The sequence below is a fragment of the Boleophthalmus pectinirostris genome, unplaced genomic scaffold (assembly GCF_026225935.1).
Source record: "Boleophthalmus pectinirostris isolate CB_2022bp ecotype Guang Dong unplaced genomic scaffold, ASM2622593v1 HiC_scaffold_13, whole genome shotgun sequence".
NCBI lineage: Eukaryota > Metazoa > Chordata > Actinopteri > Gobiiformes > Gobiidae > Boleophthalmus > Boleophthalmus pectinirostris.
This window is the reverse complement of record NW_026571036.1, coordinates 15553277-15578810: the sequence shown is the minus strand read 5'-3', so window position 1 is coordinate 15578810 and position 25534 is coordinate 15553277. Positions and strand designations below refer to the sequence as shown.

The window sequence follows — 25534 nt, the reverse complement described above, 5'->3', positions numbered from 1 at the left end:
TAAGAGTAATGGGCCTTGTGCAGCTTCATACATTATTAATCATATGTGGGAGAAAACACAGAATAGAGCTGCTACTATCTGAATAACTCATCCCATGGCCAAGATTTTGTTTATTCACACACTCATGACTTTGCCTTTGGTTATATTGATCTGTATAATAATATATGTGTAAATTCTGTAGCCCATAAACAAAATATATTACACTTTTTAATCATTTTTACAAATATACTAAGCACTACTATGTTGCTGTTTAGTGTAGAGAAAAAGAAAAAATATTAAACAGCAGTAGCACCAGAATAGTATCGTCAATCATAAGTACAAGTAGTAGTATGAGTAATGGCAGTCTGTGTAACTTCTAACTGTACTATACTGCTTAAATGATTGCCTGGTGCTAAGAGTAGAACTGAGGAGTCCTTGTGCACAGCTTTGCTCCGTAGCTCCATGAAAGAAAGCTCTATGTCCTCACAGCACTATTTTCACCACAAATGTTTGGGTTAATCAAAATCATATCATGGAATTCTACTTAAAACACAATTTATAACAAAAATAATCTTGGTCGTAGCATTATTTTTTTTTTATTTAACTGATTGTGTTTCAGAAGAAAATGATTTGGCTTCTATTGCATGCTTTGGTTGACATTTGATCAAATTTACACCAGATGCCCTTCCTGGTGAATCCCTCTTGGGCACAAATGTAGCCCCAATGACTCCATAAGCAGATAAAAGCTTGTTTAAAAAAAAAAAAAAAAAAGGGCTGGTAGCAAAGAGAAAAAAGTTGATGCTTAGTCGAACCGTGATGTAATTTAGGATTACAAATAGTTTCCAGAGTGGATTCAAACCGAGGTCTGGAAAAGGTTGCCATTGTGTAGAGAACAGCAGCTGGAGCCCAGACCGTTTCAACATCACGTCTGGTCCTCTGCAGTCAGTCACCCATTCTCTGGAAACTCACTGGATTCTTGTGGCATTTTTACAGGCGCATACCTTTGCTTCCAGTTCACGTAAACACATTAGCTGAACAAACGGTCTTGCATTAGGTTTGGAACGTCTAATGGGCCCAATGCCGCGAGAAGCTGACTAAATAATGTTAACCTTTTGGGTCATAATTTAATTAATCTAAATGGTTTGTGAAATTTGCTGTAATAATGTACGTTTGAAGGTTTGTGGTTTAGACCTGTTTTGTCATAGATATTTGTGAGATGGATTTGGATGTTGCGCATCTTTGTTCAAATGACGCCTGCCATTCATTCATAATACGCTTTACAGAACAGATGATTGGACCTATAAAAATCTCCAAGCGTGGCTTTGTGGGAGGTGGAAACAACATCCCAAACACATGCGCAAATGACGGGGTTTCCTGACATGTGAGGCAGGAATGAGAAGATGTAGAGAAAGTTTGTTGAGTTTGGGTCACCGCTGAGCGCTGGCGTAGGGGAGTGGACGAAAGAGGACCGCTGAGAGAGAGGGGCAGAGGAGAAGTCTGGACCAAGCAGCGCTGAGAGAAAGTGCGGAAGGACTCACGGAGGCAGCCCAAAATGGGAGCAGCTGTGCGCTCGCTGACTCTGCTCGCGCTCGGAACCCTGTGCGCACTGGGAGGTTGTTTACCACACGGGACGTCCGAAGCTGCGCCAACCCAGGTCAGGAATGCAAATAATTTAGTTTGTTCTCTATTTAAGCTTCTTAGAAGTCATGGTGTATAATCTTACATCACTGCTGCCTTCTAGAGATGGATGTCTGTAACGGTTCCCCTGTAGCCTCATAGTAATTCAGTAAAACTATAATCTGCTCGAATGGTCACTATTTAGCTACATAAAAGTCACACTTTGTAACAAGTTTCTGCTAATAGCCTTCTAATATAAATGGTAAGACCGCAACTACTGATACAGCCTCATCTAGTTTCTAGTGTCATAGTCTGTCTGGGTTTTTATCTACATGTTGAACATGCTCTTCTTATGCTTATCTCAGGCACCTGGATTAAAAGTGAAAAGGGCAAGAGGAGACAACCCAGACATTCTCCCAGAACCTGAGCCAACCAACCCCACTTCAGACTTTGAAAATTCATACAACTACGTCTGTGTGTCTTCTTTCACATTTTCTAACTTTTATTTCCTATTCAGAACAGAGACAGTCTGAATAAGATTTTAACATGATTTCTGTGTTCTGACAGTGTCCAGACTTGCTGGTTTGGACCAGTCAATCCACAAGCTCAATGTGGGACAATACACGCTGGATGTCAAAGTCAACCAGCTGATCGACCGCCTCACCAGGATGGACGGTAGATGTTTGGCTTATTTAACTAAACTTTATTCTAAATGAAATGTGACCAAACAGCTACTTTTATTTTCAGCTAAAGTAGTTGAGCTGGAAGACAATATTAGAGAAGTACATCAACACAGCAAAGACAACCGCAAGGAGCTTGGGAGACTCGAAGGTAACTTAAAATGCATAGTATATCACTTGTGACACTGGTAATAAATGTGAATTTATACATGTAATACATTTTCAAGGATTATGGAGTTCAGTTGTCATTGTTGGTGGGGATACAGTAATGTATTAGAAAGAGAGACTCTACACTCAAGTCATATTTATAACAGTCCTGAGCCAATATACAGAATTGTATACATGAAGCCAAACACAGGGAGTCACGTGATAACTGCACGATAAAACATGTCAGACCTCACTCAGTTCGCTGATATGCAAATTGACACTAACCTATAATTATCCATGTTTAGGCACAGTCTTGTTCGTGTCTGAAAAACATACACCAATATTTTCCTTTAATGAAAAGACAACAAGGAGACTTCTTCAGGGCATTTGGCCTGAAGAAGACTCTTTGTAGTTGAAATGCACTGGTGTTTATGTAATAAATCCACATAGCTAACACTAGATGTGCCTTGGATATCGCTCATTGATTGCTGTTTTGCCCTCGATTCTGAAGAGCACCTGATAGGCTATTCATCCTCAGATCCAGTGAACACTTGTTTATTCTTACCAATAATTTCCTCATTTGATATTTGTAAATGCTTATAAAATGTTTGAAAAAAAGAGGAAAAAAAAGTTCCCACAGAGTTAACTTTGATAAGAAAATGAGCAACCATGCCAACTTAGGTTATAGCTCTCAAACACCACACATATTATCTTCTTTGTCATAAATTGGTCTTGTGTGCGTCAGGTTGTCAGAAGGGCCTTCGTGTTGGCTATAAGTGCTACCTGGTCTACAACCGTAAGGAAGACTATGCTGGGGCCTCCAGGAAGTGCCTTGAACGGGGCGGGCGGATGGCCATGCCTCGAGACCGGAGAGAGCAGGAGGCTCTGGCCGACTATGTCAAGTCTTTCTTCCACCCTGGAAACTGGCCTGTGTGGTTGGGCATCAACGACCTGCGCTCAGAGGGGACATATGTGTTTGATGATGGGACCGGAGTGTTTTATTTCCAGTGGCGCAGGCACTTCCTGTCTAGCCAGCCTGATGGAGGGAAGAGAGAGAACTGTGTGGCCATGTCCTCGGACGATGGAGACTGGTGGGACCACTACTGTGACCGCACCATGAACTACCTGTGTGAGTTTGACGACAGGGTTGGACTCTGAAGTGGAATCTTTATAGATGTCTAGAGGATTTTATATGAATCTGTAAAATTATCTATCCTCACACATCCAATTTGTTAAAGGCAAACAGAAGAATATATTGCTAAAGATGACATTGTTTTATTGATGATATTGTTGCATAATCCAAATGTACATAAAATTTAACAGTTATGTGATGTCTTAAATGTCTATCAAATGTCTATCAGACATGTTTAACTTTACAATAACAATACATTGGATCATAAAAGTTTTACCAGTTTTAAATGTTTGTTAACAGTAAACACTACTGATCACAGAGAAAAAGACCCATTGATCAATATTATTTATTTTTATAAGCAAAAAATACTTATAATTGCAATGTTTCTTATGTATGGTGTTTAAAATGTTTATTACAGTTTATAATTATGTTATGTCTGAAATGTATAAGTGTATTTGAATGCAATTCTTGTGTGCCTTGGACCTCCAGGTCAAACTTACAATAGGCTTACTGCACACACTGACCTCTCAAAGACAAGGCCAGACTGTACTGTATTTCACTCTTGGGATTTAAAACATTTGTTTCCTTGACACAGAAATGACAAGTTTAAAAGAGTTTTTCCACAAATAGATTTTGCATCTGATCCCAGATCAAAGTGTGCGTGTTTGTGTTGGACTGTTTTTATACCTTCAGAACATCGCAGGTTTAACCAGCAGCTGCAGCTACATCTGCTGACCCCCTCACCTCTACACTTCCCTCTTACAGCAAGGAAAATAAAACAAAGTCAGATTTCTAACGTCAACTATTTGGCATCACATGAGAATTTTTTCCCTCACTGGTAATTTGCTGAAGTTTTCTTCTCAGATTACTTATCCCAAACAACAAACACTAAATGTTTAAAGCAATGATTTTTATATAAATAATTATTACATTGCATTATCATAATGAAATCACATTTGATCAAAGATCAATAAATACAAAACAAGCATTTTACAGATGACAATTCATCCTTCATATCATTATAAAAGTTAATACACCTATTTAAATTAGTTTTAGTAATTATTATTTCAAAGCCTGAGCGGATTCTATGAAGTGTTTCAAAACAGTGACACATGGGACAGTAGTTGTCTGTGCTGCACAACTGTTTACATCAGTCAAACCTCTTCATAGAGATGAGTGGGAGGAGTGACTTCATCAGTGAGCCAAGAGCTGCTCTGTCTGACACGTCACTGTTTTGTACACTAACAGTTCTGTTTTAATTCATGTTTAAGTGCTAGTCGTGTCTGCAGCCTTCAATATGTCCTCCACAGATGGTCGGTCCAGTGGGGTTTTACATGGATGATGCAGAATCACATTTCCAGTTTCATCAATGAGAAAGTCTCCACCCATCTACAACAAGAGAAACTAAAACATCAGGTCACAGTCATTGGGTTGGTCAAGTAATTAAGCAAGAGTATGTTGGATTTTTACAACTATGGAATGAAGTTTTTTGACCCCATGTTGCCAAAAAACACAAAGCCTACCCTCACAAAGAGTAATGTACTGCATTAACAGGATTGACCATTGATGTAAGACAGTAGAACATAGGTAACCTGATAAAGATCCTCCAGTAGACGAGATGGCATGTCAGGGAAGTCTCTGTCCACAGCACCATACTCTGAGTATGTCATCAGGCACCCAAATCTCATCACTTTAGAGTAGGACGAAACCAGGCCAAAGGTGCGGTAGAGCTACAAAATGATACACAAGTCTCATATACTGTACTGAGCACTAGCTGTAGAAGAAATACAAAATAAATAAAATAACTGGCATTACTTTGGATCAGTGACTGTAAACACCAACAAACACAAACACAGCACTCTACCATGTTTTCTTTATTTTTACTGTCTTTCTCTCCTCCCTTCAACTTCAACATGCTTTAGTTAGACGCATGCACGCACGCACACACTACACATAAACACAAATAATACAGTGCTGAACAATAGGCTTGGCAAGCACTTGTGTCACTTACATTTCTCTGTTGGTCGAGCAACATGGGGAATTTGCATCCAGTCTGCTCCAACCAAATCTGGGCCCCCTCCAGCACACTGAAGGAGATGACCAGGACCTGCACTGACCGAGCCTCAAGGAGCGCCTGTAGACAAAAAGAGCATGTCATTCTTAACTAATCACAGTAGAATTCTCTCAGAAGGAGCAAATAGCTTTACTTACCACTAGCATATAACAAGGCATAAAATAACATTATATGATTTTTTTTCACATATCACTCACCCCTAAATGCAATGCTTTATTCATTGTATGGCATTCTTTTATTTTTTTTTCTTTCAATTACCAAATCTGTCATACACTGTTTTTGGTTTTACACCAAATTACCTTTATGTAACCCACAGATTATTGTCAAATCTCTTAAACAACTATACCAAGGTATGCCATTATTCACAATATTTGCAAATAAAATGAAGAAATTACTGAAAATTATCACTTTGTGTATACACTGAAAGCTTATTTTAATTATGTAATATGGAAAACTAGACTTCCTAAACTTTAAATTGACTATATTACATAAAATAGATTCTTGTGAGTTTTAAGGCATGTTATAACATTGTTACCTCATCAGTTGTGTTTTGTTTCATACCAACATGTTTGAGAAACCATTAATTATTAGACTGTCTACATCTCCAAAGCTCAAAATGCTCTATTCCACCTTGTGATGTTATGAAGTGGTAGTTTTCATGTTAACAGCTACATTTGACTTTTTGTTGTGTAGAAATAGATAATTCTAGGACTAAAAATTACCCAAATGATTCTAGTGAAGGTGTATGGAGCTTAAAAACACAGCGGAGCTCTTACTGTATTACCACATGACATCACAAGGTGGAACAGGATGTTTTCTGTTTGATAGAAGAACTCAGCCTAAATATGCAGGGTTTGTGTGTAAAAAATATGGGAATAAAACAAAACAGAACTCCAGGTCTGTTTGTGATGAGGAAACAACATTATAACAGAGATCAGAAAATAGTGTAATATGTGCCCTTTAAAAGTAATTGTTAAGTTAATATTTATTACACAATTCTATCAAAACACTTATTACTGGAGTCACGTATTATTGAAATCAGAAAGTGGTTGATCATAACCTTTAGAATATACTATAGAGCATTAGTAAATAGTCCGACCTGTTTGGCCTCCAGCTCGGCCACGTGGTCCCGTCACGGTAGTCATCCCACATGTCGGGTCAGGACCAGCAGCTGTTTCTTTCCAGGAGTCAAAAACTCACCCAGGGTCACATTTCTGTAAACACACAAATACCAACAAAAGAATGATATTATTATTCAATAATTTCTTCTGACTTCTCATTTATTCAGTTTTCTACGGAAAGCTAAAGAGAAAACTTTTAAAAACATTTTACTTTGCAGTGCGGGCATCGATGAGAGCTGTGTCTGGGCTCAGGCTCTCAGTGGTGTTTATGGGTAACACTTGTCTGTTTGAAGATAGCAGGCCCTCGTCTACATGCTCCAGAAATGAATCCCATTCAGTCTGTAAAAAACAAAAACATACAGGAGTTGCAAATGAATCACTGCAGTATGTATGTATGTATGTATGTATGTATGTATGTATGTATGTATGTATGTATGTATGTATGTATGTATGTATGCATGTATGTATGTATGTATCTATCCAAGTCAAAACTCCCCTACAAAAAGTCAAAAAGCCCCAACAACTCCTCTTTTATCAATCAGGGTTTTTAGATTTTCAACAAAAAAGCAGTTGGCTGTCTCAGTGGAGTGTTTTTTTTGTTTGAAGCCAAATTGTACTGGGTGAAGATCAGAGGGAGATGTGAAATTATTTGATTTGCCATTAGCTTTGACACTTTTGAAATTGGTAGAAGAATAATGATGGGCCTGTAATTGCCAATAGAATAAGAATCTCTGCTCTTAAATTTGGGACAACTGTAGCTGACTTCAACCCATTTGGGAATGTGTCTTAGGAAATTATTTTTTTTGTTATTGGTTTGGTTAATGTGTGACTGAGCTCCTTCAGCATAAGTTTATCCATTCCAAATATATCCTTTGTCCTTGATGGTTTAAGAGCTCTGGTGGCTTCTGGCCCTCCACTTTAGTGGCACTCCTAGCGCCACTAAAGTCTCTGTTTATTCGATGTCCTGATATTTGAGTTGTCAGGTATGAAAGAATGAACAATTATTGACTAGAGTCAGTAGTTATTCAAGGTGTGTGCTATTTCACTCAGATTAGAAATCACATAGCGTGATTGCTATGGTTTGATCAGTCTCAAATACAAGTTATATCATACTCACCTCCAGCTGTAGAAGGGCGTCCACTTGTTCCCTCACTGCTTCTCGACTGCAAAAATAACAATTTCTAACAATGTATTTTGAAGTGGGTCAGGATGTTATCTATTTAATATATCTGTTTTATTGCATTATTGCATTTTATTGCATTACTTAAGTGCCAACTTCTGTCTTTTACATAAGGGGACTAGTGTTTACTTACTGGTAGAACTTTTTCCAGAGCTCCTCCGCTTCACTCTTCTTTGTCACTCCAAGGCTAAAATAATGCATAAGATCACAATTTTACATTGATAATATCATATTTTGTATATATTAATAATTTTTATATTACTTTTTAAATAGTGTAGTTCCTCCAGTGATCAGGCCAAACATTGTGGTAATTTTGTAGGGCAAAAATCCCTCTGACTCTGTTAGAACAAAGAGAGCATAGTTAAGACTTTAGTCGGATAAGTGTAGCGTCTTTGTGCTTGTAACAAGTGTGACCAGGATTACATTACTACACCTGCATGCCACAGTGGGCCCTCAGTCAGTTACTTTAACAGCATCCAGAGTTCAGACATGTTATGTTTTCACTTTTTAATCAATGGGAAATTCCACCATCATTTCCATTATATTTATAATTTTTGGTGTGGAGAAATCAGACAATAGTCATTTAGCCATTTGCCTGTCACCAAAACTAACACTGACAGTAGGCATATTAAAACAAACAGCTTTTGATTAAATTAAATGTAAGTTAAGTGACGTATTCTAAAAGTAGGCCTATAACAAGTAGCTTTTATAGCACAGTATATGGCAATCTGTGAGACTACCTACACAGCCTGACCAACACAAGGTAAAGGCTGGTAAATAAAACCAAAGATATAAAATGTATTTTAGTCAAAAGTCTATATGACGGTAAAGTTATAGCCTATGCCTCTTGTACTAAAGACTATAATACATATAATAATAATAAATCTTTATTTATAAAGCACTATGAACAGTAGCTGTTACCTGCAGCTTCATCTTTGGCTTTCTGGAGCAGAACTCTGCCCAAGCTGACGAGCAGGGACAGTCCCCGGACAAGTGCGTCCTCTGTCTCGGTCATCTCCTCCGCCATGGTCCTGATTCCCGCGAGGGCTGCGCTGTAGAACACGGAGCAGGACACGGGGCACGGAGCAGGACACGGGGCAGAGCACTGAGCGCACTGTGGGCACCGGGAACCTCCATATGAATGAAACACAGCGGTCACGTGACCGTGATCACATGACTACAGTTGGACTACGAGACGCGCCTGGAGGCGGGACCGGGGACTCAGAGGAGCAGGTTGATTGACAGTGGCGAACTAAATAATAGAGATATGTGTGTTCCTGCTTGTCCATTGTTTTCATAATTTTGAACCCCAAACAAAGAAACTCTTACAGGCCCCACACAAGCCAGAGAGGGCACGTTTGTTGTGTGTAAAATCAGTTGTGCGCTGGTACTTTATGGTCAGTATTTCTATTTATCCAATCAAACAAAGCTTATAAATAAAAGTTGAAGAAATTACATTCACAGTTATTAAGTTTTGGAACATTAAGAACACGCTCACACTTGTCCTTGTTGGGTCCTGGTGTGAGTCCAGTTTAATCCTGATGCTGTAGACCCAGTTCGGTCCGGTTCTAGTCTTGGTTTAGTTTTAGTCTACTCTCAGATTAGTTATTAATTTAGTGACAGTTTAGTACCAGTTCTGATGCGGTCTACGTGTATGTGTGAACGCATCCTTGGACTAAATTTTAGTTTTTGACAATCTTATTGACAAAAACATTAAAAACATGTCTCTAGAGGTCAATTTGTTTATTGACTAAACATGACATTTGTTCATTCATCACTCATAAAAATTTCTCTTGGAAGGAGATGCGATAATACATAACATATTATGCATGTCACATCCCAAAACACCTCCAACTCAAAATCAGACAACCCAAGTGGCCACAGAAAAAATAAATTATAGATCAGATCTGACAAAATTTGATGGTAAATGTAAAACCTGAATAAAAATGTAGATTTTGGACAAATAAAAATGATTCAAATGTTTTAGAAATTGAGGTTGAAATGGTCATGTAGATTGCAGACATACAATGATCAATAAAATAAAGAATAAGCCCTTTTTATGTCATTGAAATGTATCTAAAAAAATTTATTAAATAAAGTAGAGATTTTTTTTTTTTACTTGGGGTCAAAATCCTGTTGTCCCTTTTCCTGTTCATATCCAAGCAAAACTAAACACAAACGTCCAATTCAAGACAATGAGTGACACAACCTTTAAAAAACTAAACAAAATGCTTCAAGTATCTGAAGTGGAAGAGCCCTGTAGGACGTTTAATCCCCTCTCCTCTCCAAAACTGACCAGCCATAAAGCGGTTTAAACATCTGTGGTCCGAAAACAACCACAAACGCAAAATGAAAACAACTATCACCCAGTCTGAATCATTTATGGGTGACTTTTTAAACTCAAGTCTTAAATAAAGATACTACAGACATCTAAAATGAAAAGGTTTTTTTGAGGTTGTGCTTTTGATACAGCGCAGAGGTGAGAGGGCTGGACATGCTCCCTCCTGTATCCCAAACTACCAGCTCTGAAATAGCATCTATTACACTGGATTTTTATGAATACATTGTGCTCTATAACTTTATGGAAGACATTCTTGTATTGAAAAAAATGAATAAAAAAAAAAGTCACCAACAATCACATTTAAAATACTGGGCCACAGGGAATTCTGCTGGTTAACTAATATATTGTATTTAATTGTTGAATATTATGCAATATTAACACTATTAAGATATTTTGTTAACTGTGTGGTCATTTTAATGAACATTTCAATTATTAAATTAGTTCAGTAGAAATAAAAAAATAATAATTATGTTCTCTTGCTTGAAATAGTTTGACCACTGATATAAAATAAAAAGTAAGTTTAAGTTTGTGCTTGGAGCAATAAATGTAGCATGTAAATGTGTTGTGGATAATGATGTGACTTGTGAGTCTTACTTGATGCAATAGTGCAAACAAGTTCGTAGTTTCTGAATTTTGTTAGATGACAATGGTAATAAAACTGATTCTGATACTGTAGGCCATCACATTAAATAAAAATACTGAGTTAGTTGGGGTTACAGGAGGAGCAGATCCATTTAGTCCAGTGTTTTGTCATGGGCTGCTTTTGAGACTTGTACAGTTTGTACTGTTGTATTAAGATTTCTTTGGACAGTGTGAGGACGAGTCTGTGTTGAGGACTTCGATCATAGTTCGGGTTGAAGGGAAGGTCTCTGCTACTGATGGAAGACTCTGGTACCAGCTGGGCAAACTGGGAACAGAGATGTGTTTAATATTATATCATGTAATAAGTAATTACTGATGACAGTTTAAAATCATGCCAAATACCTTTTGAGGTTCATCCACATTTTTGCTGTTTTACTGAAGCTGCCTGGATTTGATGTGGTCATGGCCTCAAAGTCCACAAGCTGAATTAGGAGTAGAATAAGATTTAATACATTTTAGATCTGACTGTGTCTTTACACAAATGCAAACACTCTTTATCATTCTCAACATATAGTAACCTCAAACCACACTAAAAGGAGTGGCAAATGCATAAAATGCCTTTGTTGTTTTAAGGTTAACTATCTGTGCCACCCATATAGGCTTGTACTCACTAGGCATGTCACAGTAAACATACAGGATAATCAAGTAAGCCCTTTTTGAAATGTAAAACATTAGATATGAGAATTTAACAATGATGAATACTGACCTTGAAAAAATATTATTCCATCTATCATCTATTGAACAATAACTTGGCGTATTACTGATACAGAGTACAGAGTGAAATAATAAAATTCTATAATGACAGGAGACATTTGACCACAATAAGTCATCACTTATTTTTTCACTAGATTTTTAAAACTATGGTTAAAGCACAACAACAAGTGAGTTATAAGCCATAAAACTTGTCAACATAGTTTTAAACATGGTTTAATTCTTCATCTTTCATGAATCATTCACAAATCCATGTTTCCATAAAAGAGAGGCAGTTTTGTCTGGATCTTACCTTTCCTTTGGGGATCTTTCCTGTGACCTCTTTGCCACTGGCCATGAGCGCCCCCATCACTACAGAGTAGGCAACCACACTGATAACAAATAAATACATTTTAAAATCAGACAGGCCCATGGTGCAATAGTCGTAATGAAGTAGCACTGAAGTATCATCATCATTTGTCTTTCGGAGTGCAGGTGTACTTTCTCTGTATGTGGGAGTAGGATTATCACTTGTACTACAAATATCTCAAAACCTAGTTCTTACCTGGAGCCTCTGGAGAGGGGCATGAGATTACAGAAGTAATACACCAACGACAGGATGAGGTTACATACAGCATCTGCATCCTGCGTAAAAGGAAACAACATAATTTTTCTAAAGTAAAAGTCATTGTACTCATGGATACTTCTCCAACCACACTCAGACTCTTGCATCATTTATACACTTTTACCTATATATTAACTCATTCACAGGAGCATTTTCGATAAAGAATTAAATCACATCTCTAGTTTTTACTTTTGAGGAGTAGTGAATTTTAGGATTTAATTTTAGAAAAGAAAATGACAAAAACATTTGCATGGGTAATGTGCACCAAAGAATCCGGCAGTCCTTTCACAAATAAGAAATCTGTTACAATAAAAGCAGTGAACAGTGTGCTGCCAACATTAACAGGGGAATGATTATTGAGGCTCAGCGTTGAGGCAGACATATTCATCTACTGCCCTGATGACCTTGTTCACTTTGGATCGGACAACTTATCTTATTCAAGTGTGTATGAATGCCGTGAATTCTGGAGGCCATATTGGTGCTTTAGACATTTATGTGCACGTTCAAAGAGAATAGTAAAAGAATGACAATTGTACAGGAGATAAAATAACATAAAGCAAACAAATGCACCTGAAAGAAAAAAGATAAAAACTTCATTGAGCCAAGAGGAATGACTGTTGCTGCATTCTTATCTTAATGAAAAAGGTTAAATAATCATTGCCTGAGCAGATGTTTTGGGTTTCTTTTTGTCTGAAACTGTGTGACAGAGTGGTTTTGATTAAGTGAGGAATGTCATATACAGCGCTGTAGCTTACCCCCAGCTCAGTAGACAACATGAGGGTTTTCCCTTTGGCCGTCAGGTCTTTGTAAATGGACTCGATTTCAGACTGGTACTGCTGTGTCCGCTCCTCTGTGGTCTGCGTCTCCACTGAGAATAACATGTTCCCCACTCTACAAATTAAAAAGAAAAAATATATATCAGTCTCTTTAGGGAAACCTTACTAGAATGACCTGGTGACGTAACAGTGGCTGGTTGAGCATGTGAACGAGAGCTTATTTTGTACCTGTCTCCTGTAATAGTGATAGTAAACCCATCGTATTCTTTCCCAGGATCCTTCAGACTTGGCACTTTGGAGTTGACTGTAAAGCCATCTCTAGTTTTACTGTTAAACTGCTTCAGAAAATGTACAAAGGTAGATCCTCATCAATAATGCAGCATTTTTGTCTGATTTACAACAATTGGTTTTAACCTGTATACCTTCATTATAGGAAGTAAATCTTCTACTTTATTGACATTTTCAAGAGCGTGCCGAACATCCTGGAGCCCTCTGGGGTTGTAAGCACTACAAAGAAAGAAAAGTCAAGTGATGTTATTATTGTTTATAGTTTGTGTTTCATGCATTTTTAATACAATTAGTTAAGAAGGGCTTACCCATGATAAACCAGTATTCTGTCTTTAATGAAGTCAAGGATATTATCAAAATATGCCAAGTATCTGATGTTGATTATCTGCCCTCTAAAAAAAAATAAAAAAAAACATTAGAAAGAAGTTAAGAACCAACTGCACATAGGATTTTTTTTTAAAGCAATACCAATTGATTATACAGTATTATTGATACATACACTTGAGGGCCTTATAGCCTTGTCATAGTCAAGTCTCATAGTTTAGTTAAGCACTAACACATTATACTGCGGTCTGGTTGACAAATGAATTGGGTTTCATTTTGAGACTTGAGACAGTTAATGGACTTGTTATTATTACCTGATGAGATTGATGTGATTGTTGAAACCTCTGCTGAGACTTCGGGCTGGCATCTGGTCTAACCACAAAACTGGCTGGTCCGGGTCTGCGATCCTGGAAGACAAGAGAGGCCTGTTAGGTCTGTGTAACATGGACCACAGAGTAAGGAGGAGTTTTAGGGTGTTTCTACTTCAGAATTAAATCATACAGAAAGCAGTGGAATCAACAATGTATAAATAATAATAGTTCATTTTAAGACAGTATTTTTTTTAGAAAAAAGACAGGTAAATTAATTTTAGCAGCTCTATCAACATGCAGTCTCTTAAAGGATGTCCTTATCATAAATTATTTATATAACTGTGGTATCACCGCTGCTCTGAATGGTCTCACCTCCTCCACTTGACAGATATGTCAAACATATCTCTCCACTGCATTTGTCGAGTTTTGCCATTGACCCGTACTTTTGAGTTGCTCCATGTTCTGTGCATGGCCTGCATGACCTCTAGTGTTGCCAGACCCATGGCTAAAAAACAAAAGAGGTGAGTTTCCATTTTAAATTCGTTCTGATGTCACAGAAAACAGGCCTCAATCTCTGTACCTCTGTGTATTCTCTTGTTTGGTAGGAAACCTGGTGTGTCATATTGCATTAGTGCCCCCAGATGGTCGGCTGTGCATATTAACTTCTGTACTTCATTGCTGTAACTGTCAAAGTTTTGTGGTAATACATCTCTGTAAAAAGAATGATGGAGAATGTTAAAAGACTGTAAATAGAATACACAGGATGCTCAGCACTATACTAATCACTGAGGTCAATGTTACTACCTCTCTTTCTCAAGGCAATGGGCTCTGGTCATGCTTATGTCACAGAACTGGAACACGTTTCGAAACATGCAGATGATGACTTCCTTTGGGCTCTCTTCGCGATGAAGAAAGATGAAGAAAACCGGGCCATTTTCAAAATTTTCCAGATTTTGTCGGTTACTTAATTTGCCTATTAATTGTGTGTATTATGATTTCATGTCAAACTTAATAAAAAAAAAAAAAGATGTAATTGTAATGTTCTGTTATGTTCATCAGATCAACAGTTACAACCAGCTGCCTTTAAGTGACATCGAAGATGCGATTAGAGCCACATCCCCCATGGAAAGCTTTGACAGGTTGTGAAGACCGCTGCTGCTGAATCCATGGTTTTATCACATGCCCAGTGTCAGTAACTACATTGGAAGTCGTCATCTGCATGTTTCCAGATGTATTCCATTAAACGTGAATATGTCCTAAAGATCCTGGATACTTTAGATATTGTTCTGAAACACAATCACTACATTTACATTTAGTACACTCCCACGTGTACTTTCAAATGTCTCCAGAGCAATGGAATCAGTCTCCTCATCCAGGAAACACTAACATTAATTACCTTTAATTACCATCTGTCAGTTCACTGACATATAATCAAACTTGTGCTATGTTTAAGAGCCTCTTACTTGATGTGTGGCTGCAGTCCTGGCTGCTCTTCATAGTCTTCTATTAAAAAAGGCAGGTTTTTGGCCCAATGGTTCTTAAAGTTTCCTGGTAAGTCCTGGTCTACATTGTACTCTGCCACTGGGATGTCCAGGTGAGAGTGCAGGTAGCGAGAGTATTCTGGAGCATAATACAACAACAGTTAGCACAGCATGGAAAGGAAAACTATTCAATTAAAAGAACATGCATAATGCTTTAAAATAAAATCATAACATGGATTAAAACAATCTGTTATATCCACTTTAGATACATCGTATAACCATGTAAAATGTTTTACTTTAAAACTATTGCAAAAGTTTACTGTGTAACGCCATGAAGCAATAGGTTTCTTTTTCACTGTGGTCTTTGATATTCAGTCAATTTTTACGTGAAAGATAAATCTAGAGTTAAAATGACTACAGTTCCAGAGAGCTGACCTCTGAGGTATTTGACTTTGAGGTATTCGGAGCTGGCCTTCTGTCCAAGGAGAGGGTCGTTGAGCATCACTTTGGTCTGAGCTTTGATGCCTTCGTAAAACTGTCCCATGGCCACATGGCTGAGGCCTTTCATGTACTGGCACACTTCATTGTATGGCTCCAGCTGCAGACATCTCTACACAGAGCACAAGCAGATGGAACTTACCACAGTACAATGATCACTGACAGGAGAACAAAATAACAGATAGTATCTAATCTGCAGATCACATAGTTTAGGTATCGTCATTCAAAGTTGGATACACCTAAAAGAATGTGTTTTTTGTTTATGTGGGACCACACATGCGGCCAGTGGCATAATGCAGTTTTTTGGTGTTCACAAACGTTTGTATGCACTCTAGATAGAGATTAGGTAAATGGCACTACCTTGAAGTTGCCTATAGCCTCCTGTAGCGACCCATGGTGGTACAGCATCATTCCCCGAAGCTGCAAAGACTGGATATGGTTCTGGTTCAACATAAGAGCTTTTTGAAAGCTCTCCATCGCAGACTCAAAATCACCCAGCTCTCTGAGGAAACAACATAGACATCCAGATAACTTGGTTTTAGACACTCACATATTTACATCATATGTACATCATTGATAGTACATTACAGTAAAGAGATGAAAGTACCTATAAGCTTGTCCAAGGCTCTTGTAAGCATCAATAAAGTCAGACTTTAGCTTCAGTGCCTCTTTAAATGTCTCAATAGCTTCCTGAGAAGAAGAAACAACAATTGTGAAAGAATATACATTTAACAGGAAACTGCAACAACGATCAAGGAAACAGGCTCAGACGAGTGTTACATGTGGAACAGACAAGTCTGATGTTTTTAGGAGAGATACAACAGAAGAGGAACATCCCCTACAATGAGCTTGTAGTCCAATTGGGAAACGTATAGGAAAGCCAAAAAACAGCAACATACAAAGAAGCAAAAAATTCTTTGATTTGTACCTTGAGCAGCCCTCTGTGGAAGAATGTTAGGCCTTTGTAAAGCATGGCGATAGGCTGGTTCTTCTTCAGTTCTAGAGACTGCTGGAAGTCCTCCATGGCTGCCACATAATCCTGTTCAGAGTAGAATATAGTGCATTTAACACAAGGATTACAAAATCTGGTTAAATTTGGTGAAATGTGGAGGCAAAGCTTGTGTGTGCATTCATGACAAGCAGCGTGGACAGGTTTAATTTTTCTCTTTGCAGGTTTAACTCTTTGGGGGTTTGAGTTTTCACCAATTCCCAGGATGTTACATTGTTGTTTACCTCAGATATGAAGAGCAGTGTCCCTCTGTGTCTGTAGAGACGAGCTGAAGGCTGCAGAGATATGGCTTTGGTCAAATCTGTCAGGGCCTCACTGATCCGGCCCAGAGGAGACAGAATCTGAAACACACAACATTCAATTTATTAAAAAAAAAAAAAAGCAATGAATGCAGTGAAAGCAATGAAATTATTGGTCTTTGGGAAAACAACACTTTATGGTCTTGTTTATGTGATAACAGTATATTACCTAAACAATCATTTAACACTGGATTAGAGGAGCTATACCACAAAGTAAAATTCCCAAGCTAACATTCAAAATGAGATCTATTTCATTCCAAACTGCACTACATTTGTTTAGTAAATTAAGTGATAGTTGCCAGATATGCACTATTCATTCAAGAAAAACAATATACTCAAAAGATTAAAAACAAGACAGGGAAAACTGAGTCTGTAAAACAAAATGTAATACTGTCACAGAAAGACAATGATTTGAGTAGAATAATTCATTTCCATAAGCTTTGCATGTTGATGATTGACTAATACTCAGTACCTTCTGACTACCTCATTTGAATTGGCCTTTTGTTTACGAGAAGAACAAAGACCAGAGCAGAGTAAAAACGAAGCCTTTTGTGTTGTGTTCACCTAGTTCCCCTTGGATGCTGTTGTGATGCTGCAGGACAGAGGCGGGTCATTTTTGGCTCTTCCTCTCCTCAAACTGCCCTGACTCAAAATTTGTTGACACTACCTGATCAGTCCTCCTGTTAAACTGAACTGAGACCTTTGACTCGAGACACAAAGGCGTCTGAGAAGTGCAATGTAAATGTTCCTACAAAACTGCAAGTTTTACACCAATCTCTGTTAGAACTAGTATGCAACTATGGAGTATAACACTGAGGCATTACCTCGGCCCTCTGTTCGTACACCTCAGGCCAGTTGGGCTCCAGGGTGATGACTCTGTTGAGCTCGTACAAAGCCAAGTCTGCATTCTTTATATCCTGCAGTGCAAAGGACAAAATCATTTTAGAATCATGAAGTCATTTCCTGTCTTCAAAACCATTGCCAGCATAGTTAAATTACAAATGAAAGCTTTACTGTCTATTTATAATTATTATGCATGCGTACTGTTATTATCATTATTATTATTATTATTATTATTATTATTATTATTATTATTATTATTATTGTGAGAACTCAACAGAATGTTTGAACACATAAGCAGACTCAATCTTACCTGCAGACTTTTCTTGCCATAAGCTATCCCTCTCCCATAGATAGCACTGACCAGCTCTGGGTCACCCTAAAAGCAAAATAATATTTATGGAGATATCAGGTTATTGACATAATCAGATATTGTCAGATTCAATTATTATTAGGTTTGATTGTTCTAGTTATCTGATAGCAACTGCCCTTGTAAATGTAACCACTGATACAAACCTGTAATAAAAGGGAGAAGTGCTTGATGGCTTCATCAAAGAGGCCGTTACCAATGAGAACATAGCCGATAGCTGCAAAGCAAAGGTTGCAGCACTATTAGTTATAGTCCATGTAGTGTTAAAAAGGTGTCGACTCACCCAGTTCTTCATTGTTGTTTTGGTTTTCTACAGGAAAGGGGATTTTTTTCTGCTCTATAAACAGCTTGGCCTGATTCTGTGAGAGATGAAGAAAACACCACAAGAGAAGCACGCAATGAAAAAGTGTCAAAAAGCATTTCCTGTACAAAGTTAACACAATCAACATCAGAACATTTACCATAATATAACTAACTGCTACTTTTTCATTTTTCTGTAATTTACAATTTGTCATATTGTGCATTTTAATACAGAATCATTTTAATTATAATAACAATTAAGTATGTAACAACCTAATTTACTACAGAAAACAGAGTTTGATATGTAAAGATAATGACTAAAGTTAAAGCATTGTAAGTTGGTGATATTGGGTTTGAGATTGCGTCTATACCACAGACTGTATATGGCCCATACCAACATATTTTGTTATGTTTTTGTCAGTTTTTAGAGCATTACATATGCACTCTTACCAGGATCTTCTCTGCATTGAGGGAGAAGATAGATTCACAGGGTGGGTTACTGCCCTCCTCACAGTCTGGGTCCTCCAGCTGCAAAATGGATGACTCTAGAAAAATAAAAATTACAGTCAGTCTCAGTCTAACTCCCACCCGTCCTGTCGGTATGTTAAGATCACAGCTAATATTTCACACACCACATATCTCACATACTGACTCAGGCATCATCTCAGGATATCCTATTCACACTTTTTTAGCAATACACTGAAGTACAAAATTTTCTTAAATGTGGTTACTGACAATGAATATTATGTTTTAAAACCCAAATACAAGTCTACAATTTGTATAATTTTGTAGCCCCTTCGCCCAAGCATCCAAACAAAGCAACATGAATATCACAATCGAATCTTAACTGCAATGGAAACTGGCAAATATATAATAATAATATAAAGGCCACAGTTATTTTTTTAATAGAGTGCCCTCTGCAAAAAACTAAATATTATTAATCCCAACTTTAGATCTCTATAAGCATGATGTTAAATGTCTCTTGTAATAATTTCATATTTCAGTGTCTTTTCTCCAATACGTCTCAACATGTTAGACTATAACACACTGTGAACTGAATGAATTTGTAAACATAAACTGTATATCTGATGGCTCTTGTAATAAGATATAAGAAAATCCAACATCCAAGTAGTTCATTGTAAAATAAATAGCAGGTGTAGCAGTGTTATGGCAGTGAGTCAACGGGGATTACCCATTTGAGTTTTATTACTATAGGGTACACATACACTGGGCATACTGTAAATTTATTTATTTGTTTATTTATTTGAGACAGGGACAGCGCACAATTTTTACAGTAACCTAAACAGGAGAGATGCATTCTCCTAGGTTGTATCACAAGTGCTAATTTCCACCTGTAGTCCCTGGACAGGTTCATTGATTGATTGTATTTAATTGATCTTGACTAACAAACAAAAAAAAACACAAAACAAGAAAGACTGACAAAGCTGCCAAAAGGGAACTTCTTGGCTGAGTTAATTGTCAAATTATGTTTTGTCATGGTGCTGCCACACAACGTTTAAAGCTGTAATTTGAATAAATGTACAAGAGAACCAAAAAAGAGAACCTTACATGCTTCCTGAAACACTAAACCTAAAATGCACCAAAAATCGACTACGTTTCCTTTGTTTTGATGCGTTATATGACACCTTATTGTGGACTACGGACGCCAAGGTGGTAAGACAAGTTACACAGCACTTCATAACAGCTTTAGGGGTTTCAGAGGGTTTACGGACTTCAAATTCATATTTTAAGAATGCAAAAAACCTGGAAATAACGGAATAATATAAATTGATTTCTATGATTAAGATGTTACAAGTTGTGTGCTCGAAATTGTATGTTTTGAGATGTTTTGGCGCTTCCATCTCCAGTCAAGATCAGGGAAGTTTCAATTAGCACCGAGATTATTAACTGTGTGCCATTACGCTCGAGTTTCAGAGCACTTTCACATCTAAAACAACACAACCAAGGCTTATCCGTGTTATCTCCTCTGGACTGATTAAGGTTAGCCCACCACCGGAGGATAAGCTAGCCGGGTAAAGTCACAGTTGAACCGAGGAGGACGTGGCAGAGAGCGGGTGAAGAGGAGACACTTTACCGCAGTCCTGCGCGTATTCCTCCCAGTCGGACAGCGAGCTGCAGCCCTGTTTGTGGAGCTCGCTGTTGAAGAGCGTGAGAGTGGAGAAATACTCCGTGGAGAGGATGGCCCGGCTCAGGTACAGCACCGTCAGCCCGACCACAACAACAGCCCGGCTTGTAGGGGCCATGTTGGGCTCCATGTGTGACGCACGGAGCGGAAGCAGCGGGACCCAAACCAACCGATCCGAGGACACGCCCCCTTCAATCGTCTGACAGCGGACTACATATCCCAGCATCCACTTGGGCTGTCAAACTAAAATTAATCCTAAATATAAATCACAATGCATACATTCATAGACAACTGAGTAAAAGAAAATACCCTAAAAATTAACGTTGAACTAATAAAATACCTCATGTTATGGAGATTATACAGAGGGAGGAGAGTTCTATGGTAACGCACCTTTAATGTTAGAAAAGAGGGGTAAGAATATTTGTTTGATTAGATTCAAAGGGTTTACTGTGACAGCCCCTGATTGAACAATTAATCGCATCCTGGGAGAACATCAACAGGATCTGAAGCAAAATATCATTCTTTCATCTTGATAACAGCATAATTTTAAATAATATAACATAATAATAATGGCATAATAATATGGTTGTAGTAGACAATACAGCTTCAAAAACATTTAAATGCTTTTCACGCTTAATGTGCATTTCCGTTGCTGTACACAGGGGGGCAGTAGAGAGTATTCACAGCTCACGCAAGTCACGTAGAAGAAGTAGCGTGCTGCTTCCGGGTTCAGATTCAGTGGTCTGTTTACATTGAGGCATGGGGAAAGTGCAGCAGTTCAGATGTATTGAATGTAACAAAAAAGCCACGGAGCTGCACAGAGACTACCGCAACGGCATACTGAAGATAACCATATGTGTACGTACCATTTATGGGGGAGAGGATGCTTTTTACAATGCATGGCGTGCTGCACAAGACTGTGGTGGGGAAAGATATTAGATTGGAGACAGTTGCATTGAGTAAAAGACCAGTAAAAATGGGCCAATAATAGGAATAGGGATGACTGATGGATATGCCTGTAAATCGTTAAGGAGTCTAGACATTCATAGATGGTTTGAACATGTTCAGAGGGGGAAAGATGGTGTAGGAACATTTATTTATTGAAACAATATTGGACTGAACTGTGGAGATTGTAAACTTCATTTTCACTCTTTCTGAATAGAGCTCATGCCAGAAACCAGTGGACAAGTACATCGAATATGACCCTGTGATCATCCTCATTGATGCAATTTTGTGCAAAACACAGGCTTTTAGACACATTTTGTTCAACACAAGCCTAAATGTAAGTTGAATAGATACATACATACATACATATATAGTTTGAGTTGTCTTCTTTATCATGGTAAATGTTTGTCTCCTCCTTGTGGTTGATTTGCAGATCCAATGGAAGCTGTGTGTTTTCTGCCTACTGTGTGAGGCGTACCTCCGCTGGTCCTCACTCAACTCCTCAGAGCAGAGCAGTGATCCAGCAGACCTTATCAGATATACAAGGGAGTGGGAGTTCTATGGCATGTTTGCTCTGGCCTCACTTGGTAAGAAAAGTAAACTAAATCAAACATCTTAATTTTCCAAGTCACCTGATAAAGATTATCAATTTTAAATGTGCATAAATACGTTTATCTTTGTTTCTAAGATTACACTTCAGATTTTTGTTTGTTGTCTTGTTTTTTTGCATCTTTTGGCAGGTTTCTTATTACAGACAATGTAGTGTAAGATATGTCTCACCTCTTGTTGAATGTTTTATGTTACAATAAATTTTTTTGAAGTTACAATTTAGTATGCTCAAAAATATTCCTTATTACATTATAAAATATAATATAATTAAATATTATGTCTTCTTTTTTCATTTATCAATTTCACCACTGCTTATAGAAGTCTTGTCGACACTCAGACTCTTGGAATGAAATCTTAAGAGCACTTGAACATCTTATCATATTGACCTACATATGAAAATGGTCCCTGCAGGCTCCATGTCAAATAGTTTGAATCTATATTTCAGAGTTGTCAGCATTCTGTGGAGGGGTGCTGTTGTTCGTGTGGCTGGTTTTGGCTCGTCTGCAGAAGAGGTCTTTGGAGCACGGTCTCCTCCTGAAGGGGCTGCTGCTGTCCTCCTACGGGAAGGTCCTGCTCATCCCCACAGTCATCTGGGAACACGACTACTCCCCACTTTGCCTTGCTCTCATCAAACTGTTTGTGCTCACATCCAACTCCCAGGCCATCCGAGGTCAGAATTATACATATTTAGTGCTCAAAATGTGTGCAAAATAAAACTAAGGCCGAATGAGATCTTGTGAAAATAACTTAAGTAACATGCAAAACACCTCAATAAAATAGGGCATGTATTAATGTCTAAATGATAAGTTAGCAGTATAATGTGTAATATGTAATCCCTCAGCCGTCCAGGTAGGATCCATTTCAAAATATTTCATTCTGATTATTCTTTCTAAGGCAATGCAGTGACTTAGCAGTAACTTGTCAGAACTGAAGAAGCCTCTTGGGCGAGTGTCCAGTTGACAGAATAAAGTTTTATTTTGAAATTAGCAATATAAGTAATATAACTTGATGCAGCTGAATTCAACATCAGGTTTGGTTCACTCTCAAACAAACTTGATCTGTCCTTTATAGGGTTTTTCCCAACCTATACAGCAGATGACAGTCTGTTAAGGTTTTTGCCTGGAAGGAAAATTTTTTTGAAATAGCATGGAAATATTAGCTGTAAATTTACACGTAATTTTCCCACTAAGGCTATACCACAAGTATTTAATGTATGCACAGAATTCTCTGTCTGTAATTCAGCATAACCTTCAAGTGCCAACACGGTACAATTATTAAATATTAACTCCTGATAAGTACCACTGACTTTTCCAATTATTAATACATAATAATGTTTTTCTGGACACTCAAAGACGCTTTACAGAGCATTATTCACTCACTCCACACTCAGTGAGGATAGGCTACTATTGTAGCCACAGCTGCCCTGGGGCAGACTGATGGAAGTGAGGCTGCCAGTCTGCACCATTGGCCCCTCCGACCACCACCATCACTCATGCACACACCACTTTCATAGTAGGCAATATGGGAGAAGTGCCTTGCCTAAGGACACAATGAAAGTTCTTGTGAATAGCGCCTCACTGTGGCACCTGATACGTTCTTGCTGATCCTATCACAACTTTCTTCTTTTTTATAGTGATCCTGAATAGCAGCAGACGCTTCTCCCTGTTGACCATCGGCGTTGGTCTACTTGCAGAATCCTATGTGTCGCAGGTATGCAGCAGTCTGCCCTGGGGTTTCAAAGAGATGCTCAACTTTGAATGACTCCATCACTGTCTTTTTAATATACAAAGGACTATGGAAAGAGAGTTAAATTTGACATTCCCTTCAATGTGGGGATATACCACATCTTGTGTGCCTGGATTAAAGCTGTGAAAAGACTTTTTTTCTTGAAATTTGTTATGTAGAAAGCGTATTGCTCTATTGCTTTACTAAACGACGTCTCTGTTATATTGTCAGACATAATTAGCTGACACTGTATTGACACTTCACTTGTGGTTTTCTGGAATCTGAAACTATTTACTACTGGAATACTTGAGTCAACCACTAAAAGCACAGACAACCCTTGAAGTTGTATTTTTTATTTGTTATTTGTGTGTGCACTGCAAACACTCCCTATTGCCCTAAACTGCAAGTTTTATTTGAATCCCACTTCAGAGCCAGTTACTCTAGAATCAAATGATTGATTTTTTACATAATAACCCCAAGCATAAAGCTTCGAAAATGACACATAGATGCTCAGGTTTGAGTCACCTCATAAAATTTTTAAAGATGCTAAATACTAAACATAACGTTCATTCAAAATTGAATATACATTTTGTCATGCACTATATATATTGCTAATTTCTGAAAAGTTTATTATTCCTTACACCCTGAAAACAATTGTCAAAGGTATGTGCTGCTGTCTGTCTATAATTAAAAAAAAAAAAGCTTGAAAGGGAAAAAAAAGGGGGCATCTTAGATAAAGGAAATAGCTAAAATGCCAATGTGATTTGCAGTTGCAGTCTTTAAAAGAATCAGCATAGATACTTGTGGCAATAACACTATGAAACTAGGTGATCTTATATCTTAATCCACTGAGCTATTAAGATTGTATTACTTGCTGACAGGCATTGATTGACGGTGCTCTTTATTCTCAATTATGTTTGTGATTGTGTGACTCGGGGCGCGTGGCTGCGGCGTGTTGGGACAGGCCCGTGAATAGTGTGAATATCTGACAGACAGCACATGGAGCAGGAATGCCCTAACCCTTCTGAAACTGGGCGGAGCACTGGACACTGGCTCTGAGACAAAAGAAAACTGTAGCAAAACAACGTGTAAGTCACTCCACCTTAGGCCTTATTCAATGTAAAGATATAAGAAGCTATTGAGATTTACTTCAAAATGCTGTAAAAATGCTGAAAATAGTTGAAAATAAGATACACTTTCCGTTTATGTTAACAATTTTGTGATAGATTTCATCATTAGTCAAATAATATTGCTGCATTTCAGATGAGATGGCAGCATTATATAGGCCAATATTAATGAATACAGTTCAAATAAATGTTAAAATGAAAATGATGTTGTAATACAGTGAGTTCTTGGGTTTAGTCGATAATTGAAAATACCAGGTT

At 37.9% G+C, this 25534-nt stretch overlaps 4 protein-coding genes across 6 annotated transcripts; 2 read left to right on the top strand and 2 right to left on the bottom strand.

Annotated features, from left to right (window-relative positions):
* The first annotated feature begins 807 nt into the window (after positions 1-807).
* clec11a (C-type lectin domain containing 11A) lies at positions 808-3787 on the top strand. Its single transcript, XM_020920414.2, has 5 exons — positions 808-1633; positions 1962-2070; positions 2164-2271; positions 2344-2427; positions 3169-3787. Exons 1-5 carry the CDS (start codon positions 1532-1534, stop codon positions 3579-3581), a joined length of 816 nt encoding a protein of 271 aa, XP_020776073.1. The 5' UTR covers positions 808-1531; the 3' UTR covers positions 3582-3787.
* Positions 3788-4448: 661 nt separating this feature from the next.
* selenol (selenoprotein L) lies at positions 4449-9510 on the bottom strand. Its single transcript, XM_020919862.2, has 9 exons — positions 8852-9510; positions 8193-8268; positions 8064-8117; positions 7868-7913; positions 6962-7089; positions 6729-6843; positions 5567-5689; positions 5148-5285; positions 4449-4944 (listed from the first exon to the last, which is right to left on the bottom strand). The coding sequence occupies exons 1-9, from the start codon at positions 8955-8957 to the stop codon at positions 4822-4824; spliced, it is 909 nt and encodes a 302-aa protein (XP_020775521.2). The 5' UTR covers positions 8958-9510; the 3' UTR covers positions 4449-4821.
* Positions 9511-9658: 148 nt separating this feature from the next.
* ttc13 (tetratricopeptide repeat domain 13) lies at positions 9659-21039 on the bottom strand. 2 transcript variants are annotated; one of them, XM_020933795.2, is made up of 23 exons: positions 20820-21039; positions 19175-19269; positions 18708-18783; positions 18571-18641; positions 18368-18433; positions 18039-18131; positions 17140-17256; positions 16835-16945; positions 16514-16596; positions 16267-16408; positions 15844-16018; positions 15391-15547; positions 14508-14638; positions 14300-14432; positions 13931-14023; positions 13601-13684; positions 13427-13511; positions 13233-13342; positions 12984-13119; positions 12169-12248; positions 11917-11995; positions 11256-11335; positions 9659-11178 (listed from the first exon to the last, which is right to left on the bottom strand). In XM_020933795.2, exons 1-23 carry the CDS (start codon positions 20998-21000, stop codon positions 11064-11066), a joined length of 2493 nt encoding a protein of 830 aa, XP_020789454.2. In that variant the 5' UTR covers positions 21001-21039; the 3' UTR covers positions 9659-11063. The 2 variants fall into 2 exon arrangements, with proteins under 2 accessions (XP_020789454.2, XP_020789525.2); XM_020933866.2 differs by having other exon boundaries at positions 13233-13339; positions 20820-21025.
* Positions 20277-24491, top strand: arv1 (ARV1 homolog, fatty acid homeostasis modulator). 2 transcript variants are annotated; one of them, XM_055149327.1, is made up of 5 exons: positions 20277-20398; positions 22033-22152; positions 22249-22402; positions 22870-23094; positions 24058-24491. In XM_055149327.1, exons 1-5 carry the CDS (start codon positions 20294-20296, stop codon positions 24183-24185), a joined length of 732 nt encoding a protein of 243 aa, XP_055005302.1. In that variant the 5' UTR covers positions 20277-20293; the 3' UTR covers positions 24186-24491. The 2 variants fall into 2 exon arrangements, with proteins under 2 accessions (XP_055005302.1, XP_020775599.1); XM_020919940.2 differs by lacking the exon at positions 20277-20398 and adding an exon at positions 21568-21728.
* The last annotated feature ends 1043 nt before the right edge of the window (positions 24492-25534 follow it).

Coding starts and splice junctions, on each gene's coding strand:
- clec11a (XM_020920414.2), top strand. CDS start 1,532: ATGGGAGCAGCTGTGCGCTCGCTGACTCTGCTCGCGCTCGGAACCCTG. Junction 1,634..1,961: donor CCGAAGCTGCGCCAACCCAG/GTCAGGAATGCA, acceptor TGCTTATCTCAG/GCACCTGGATTAAAAGTGAA. Junction 2,071..2,163: donor AAATTCATACAACTACGTCT/GTGTGTCTTCTT, acceptor GTGTTCTGACAG/TGTCCAGACTTGCTGGTTTG.
- ttc13 (XM_020933795.2), bottom strand. CDS start 21,000: ATGGAGCCCAACATGGCCCCTACAAGCCGGGCTGTTGTTGTGGTCGGG. Junction 18,784..19,174: donor TCAATGCAGAGAAGATCCTG/GTAAGAGTGCAT, acceptor CATCTCTCACAG/AATCAGGCCAAGCTGTTTAT. Junction 11,336..11,916: donor GAAAGATCCCCAAAGGAAAG/GTAAGATCCAGA, acceptor CTCCTAATTCAG/CTTGTGGACTTTGAGGCCAT.
- arv1 (XM_055149327.1), top strand. CDS start 20,294: ATGCTTCCTGAAACACTAAACCTAAAATGCACCAAAAATCGACTACGT. Junction 20,399..22,032: donor GGACTACGGACGCCAAGGTG/GTAAGACAAGTT, acceptor CTTTCTGAATAG/AGCTCATGCCAGAAACCAGT. Junction 22,403..22,869: donor GTTTGCTCTGGCCTCACTTG/GTAAGAAAAGTA, acceptor TCTATATTTCAG/AGTTGTCAGCATTCTGTGGA.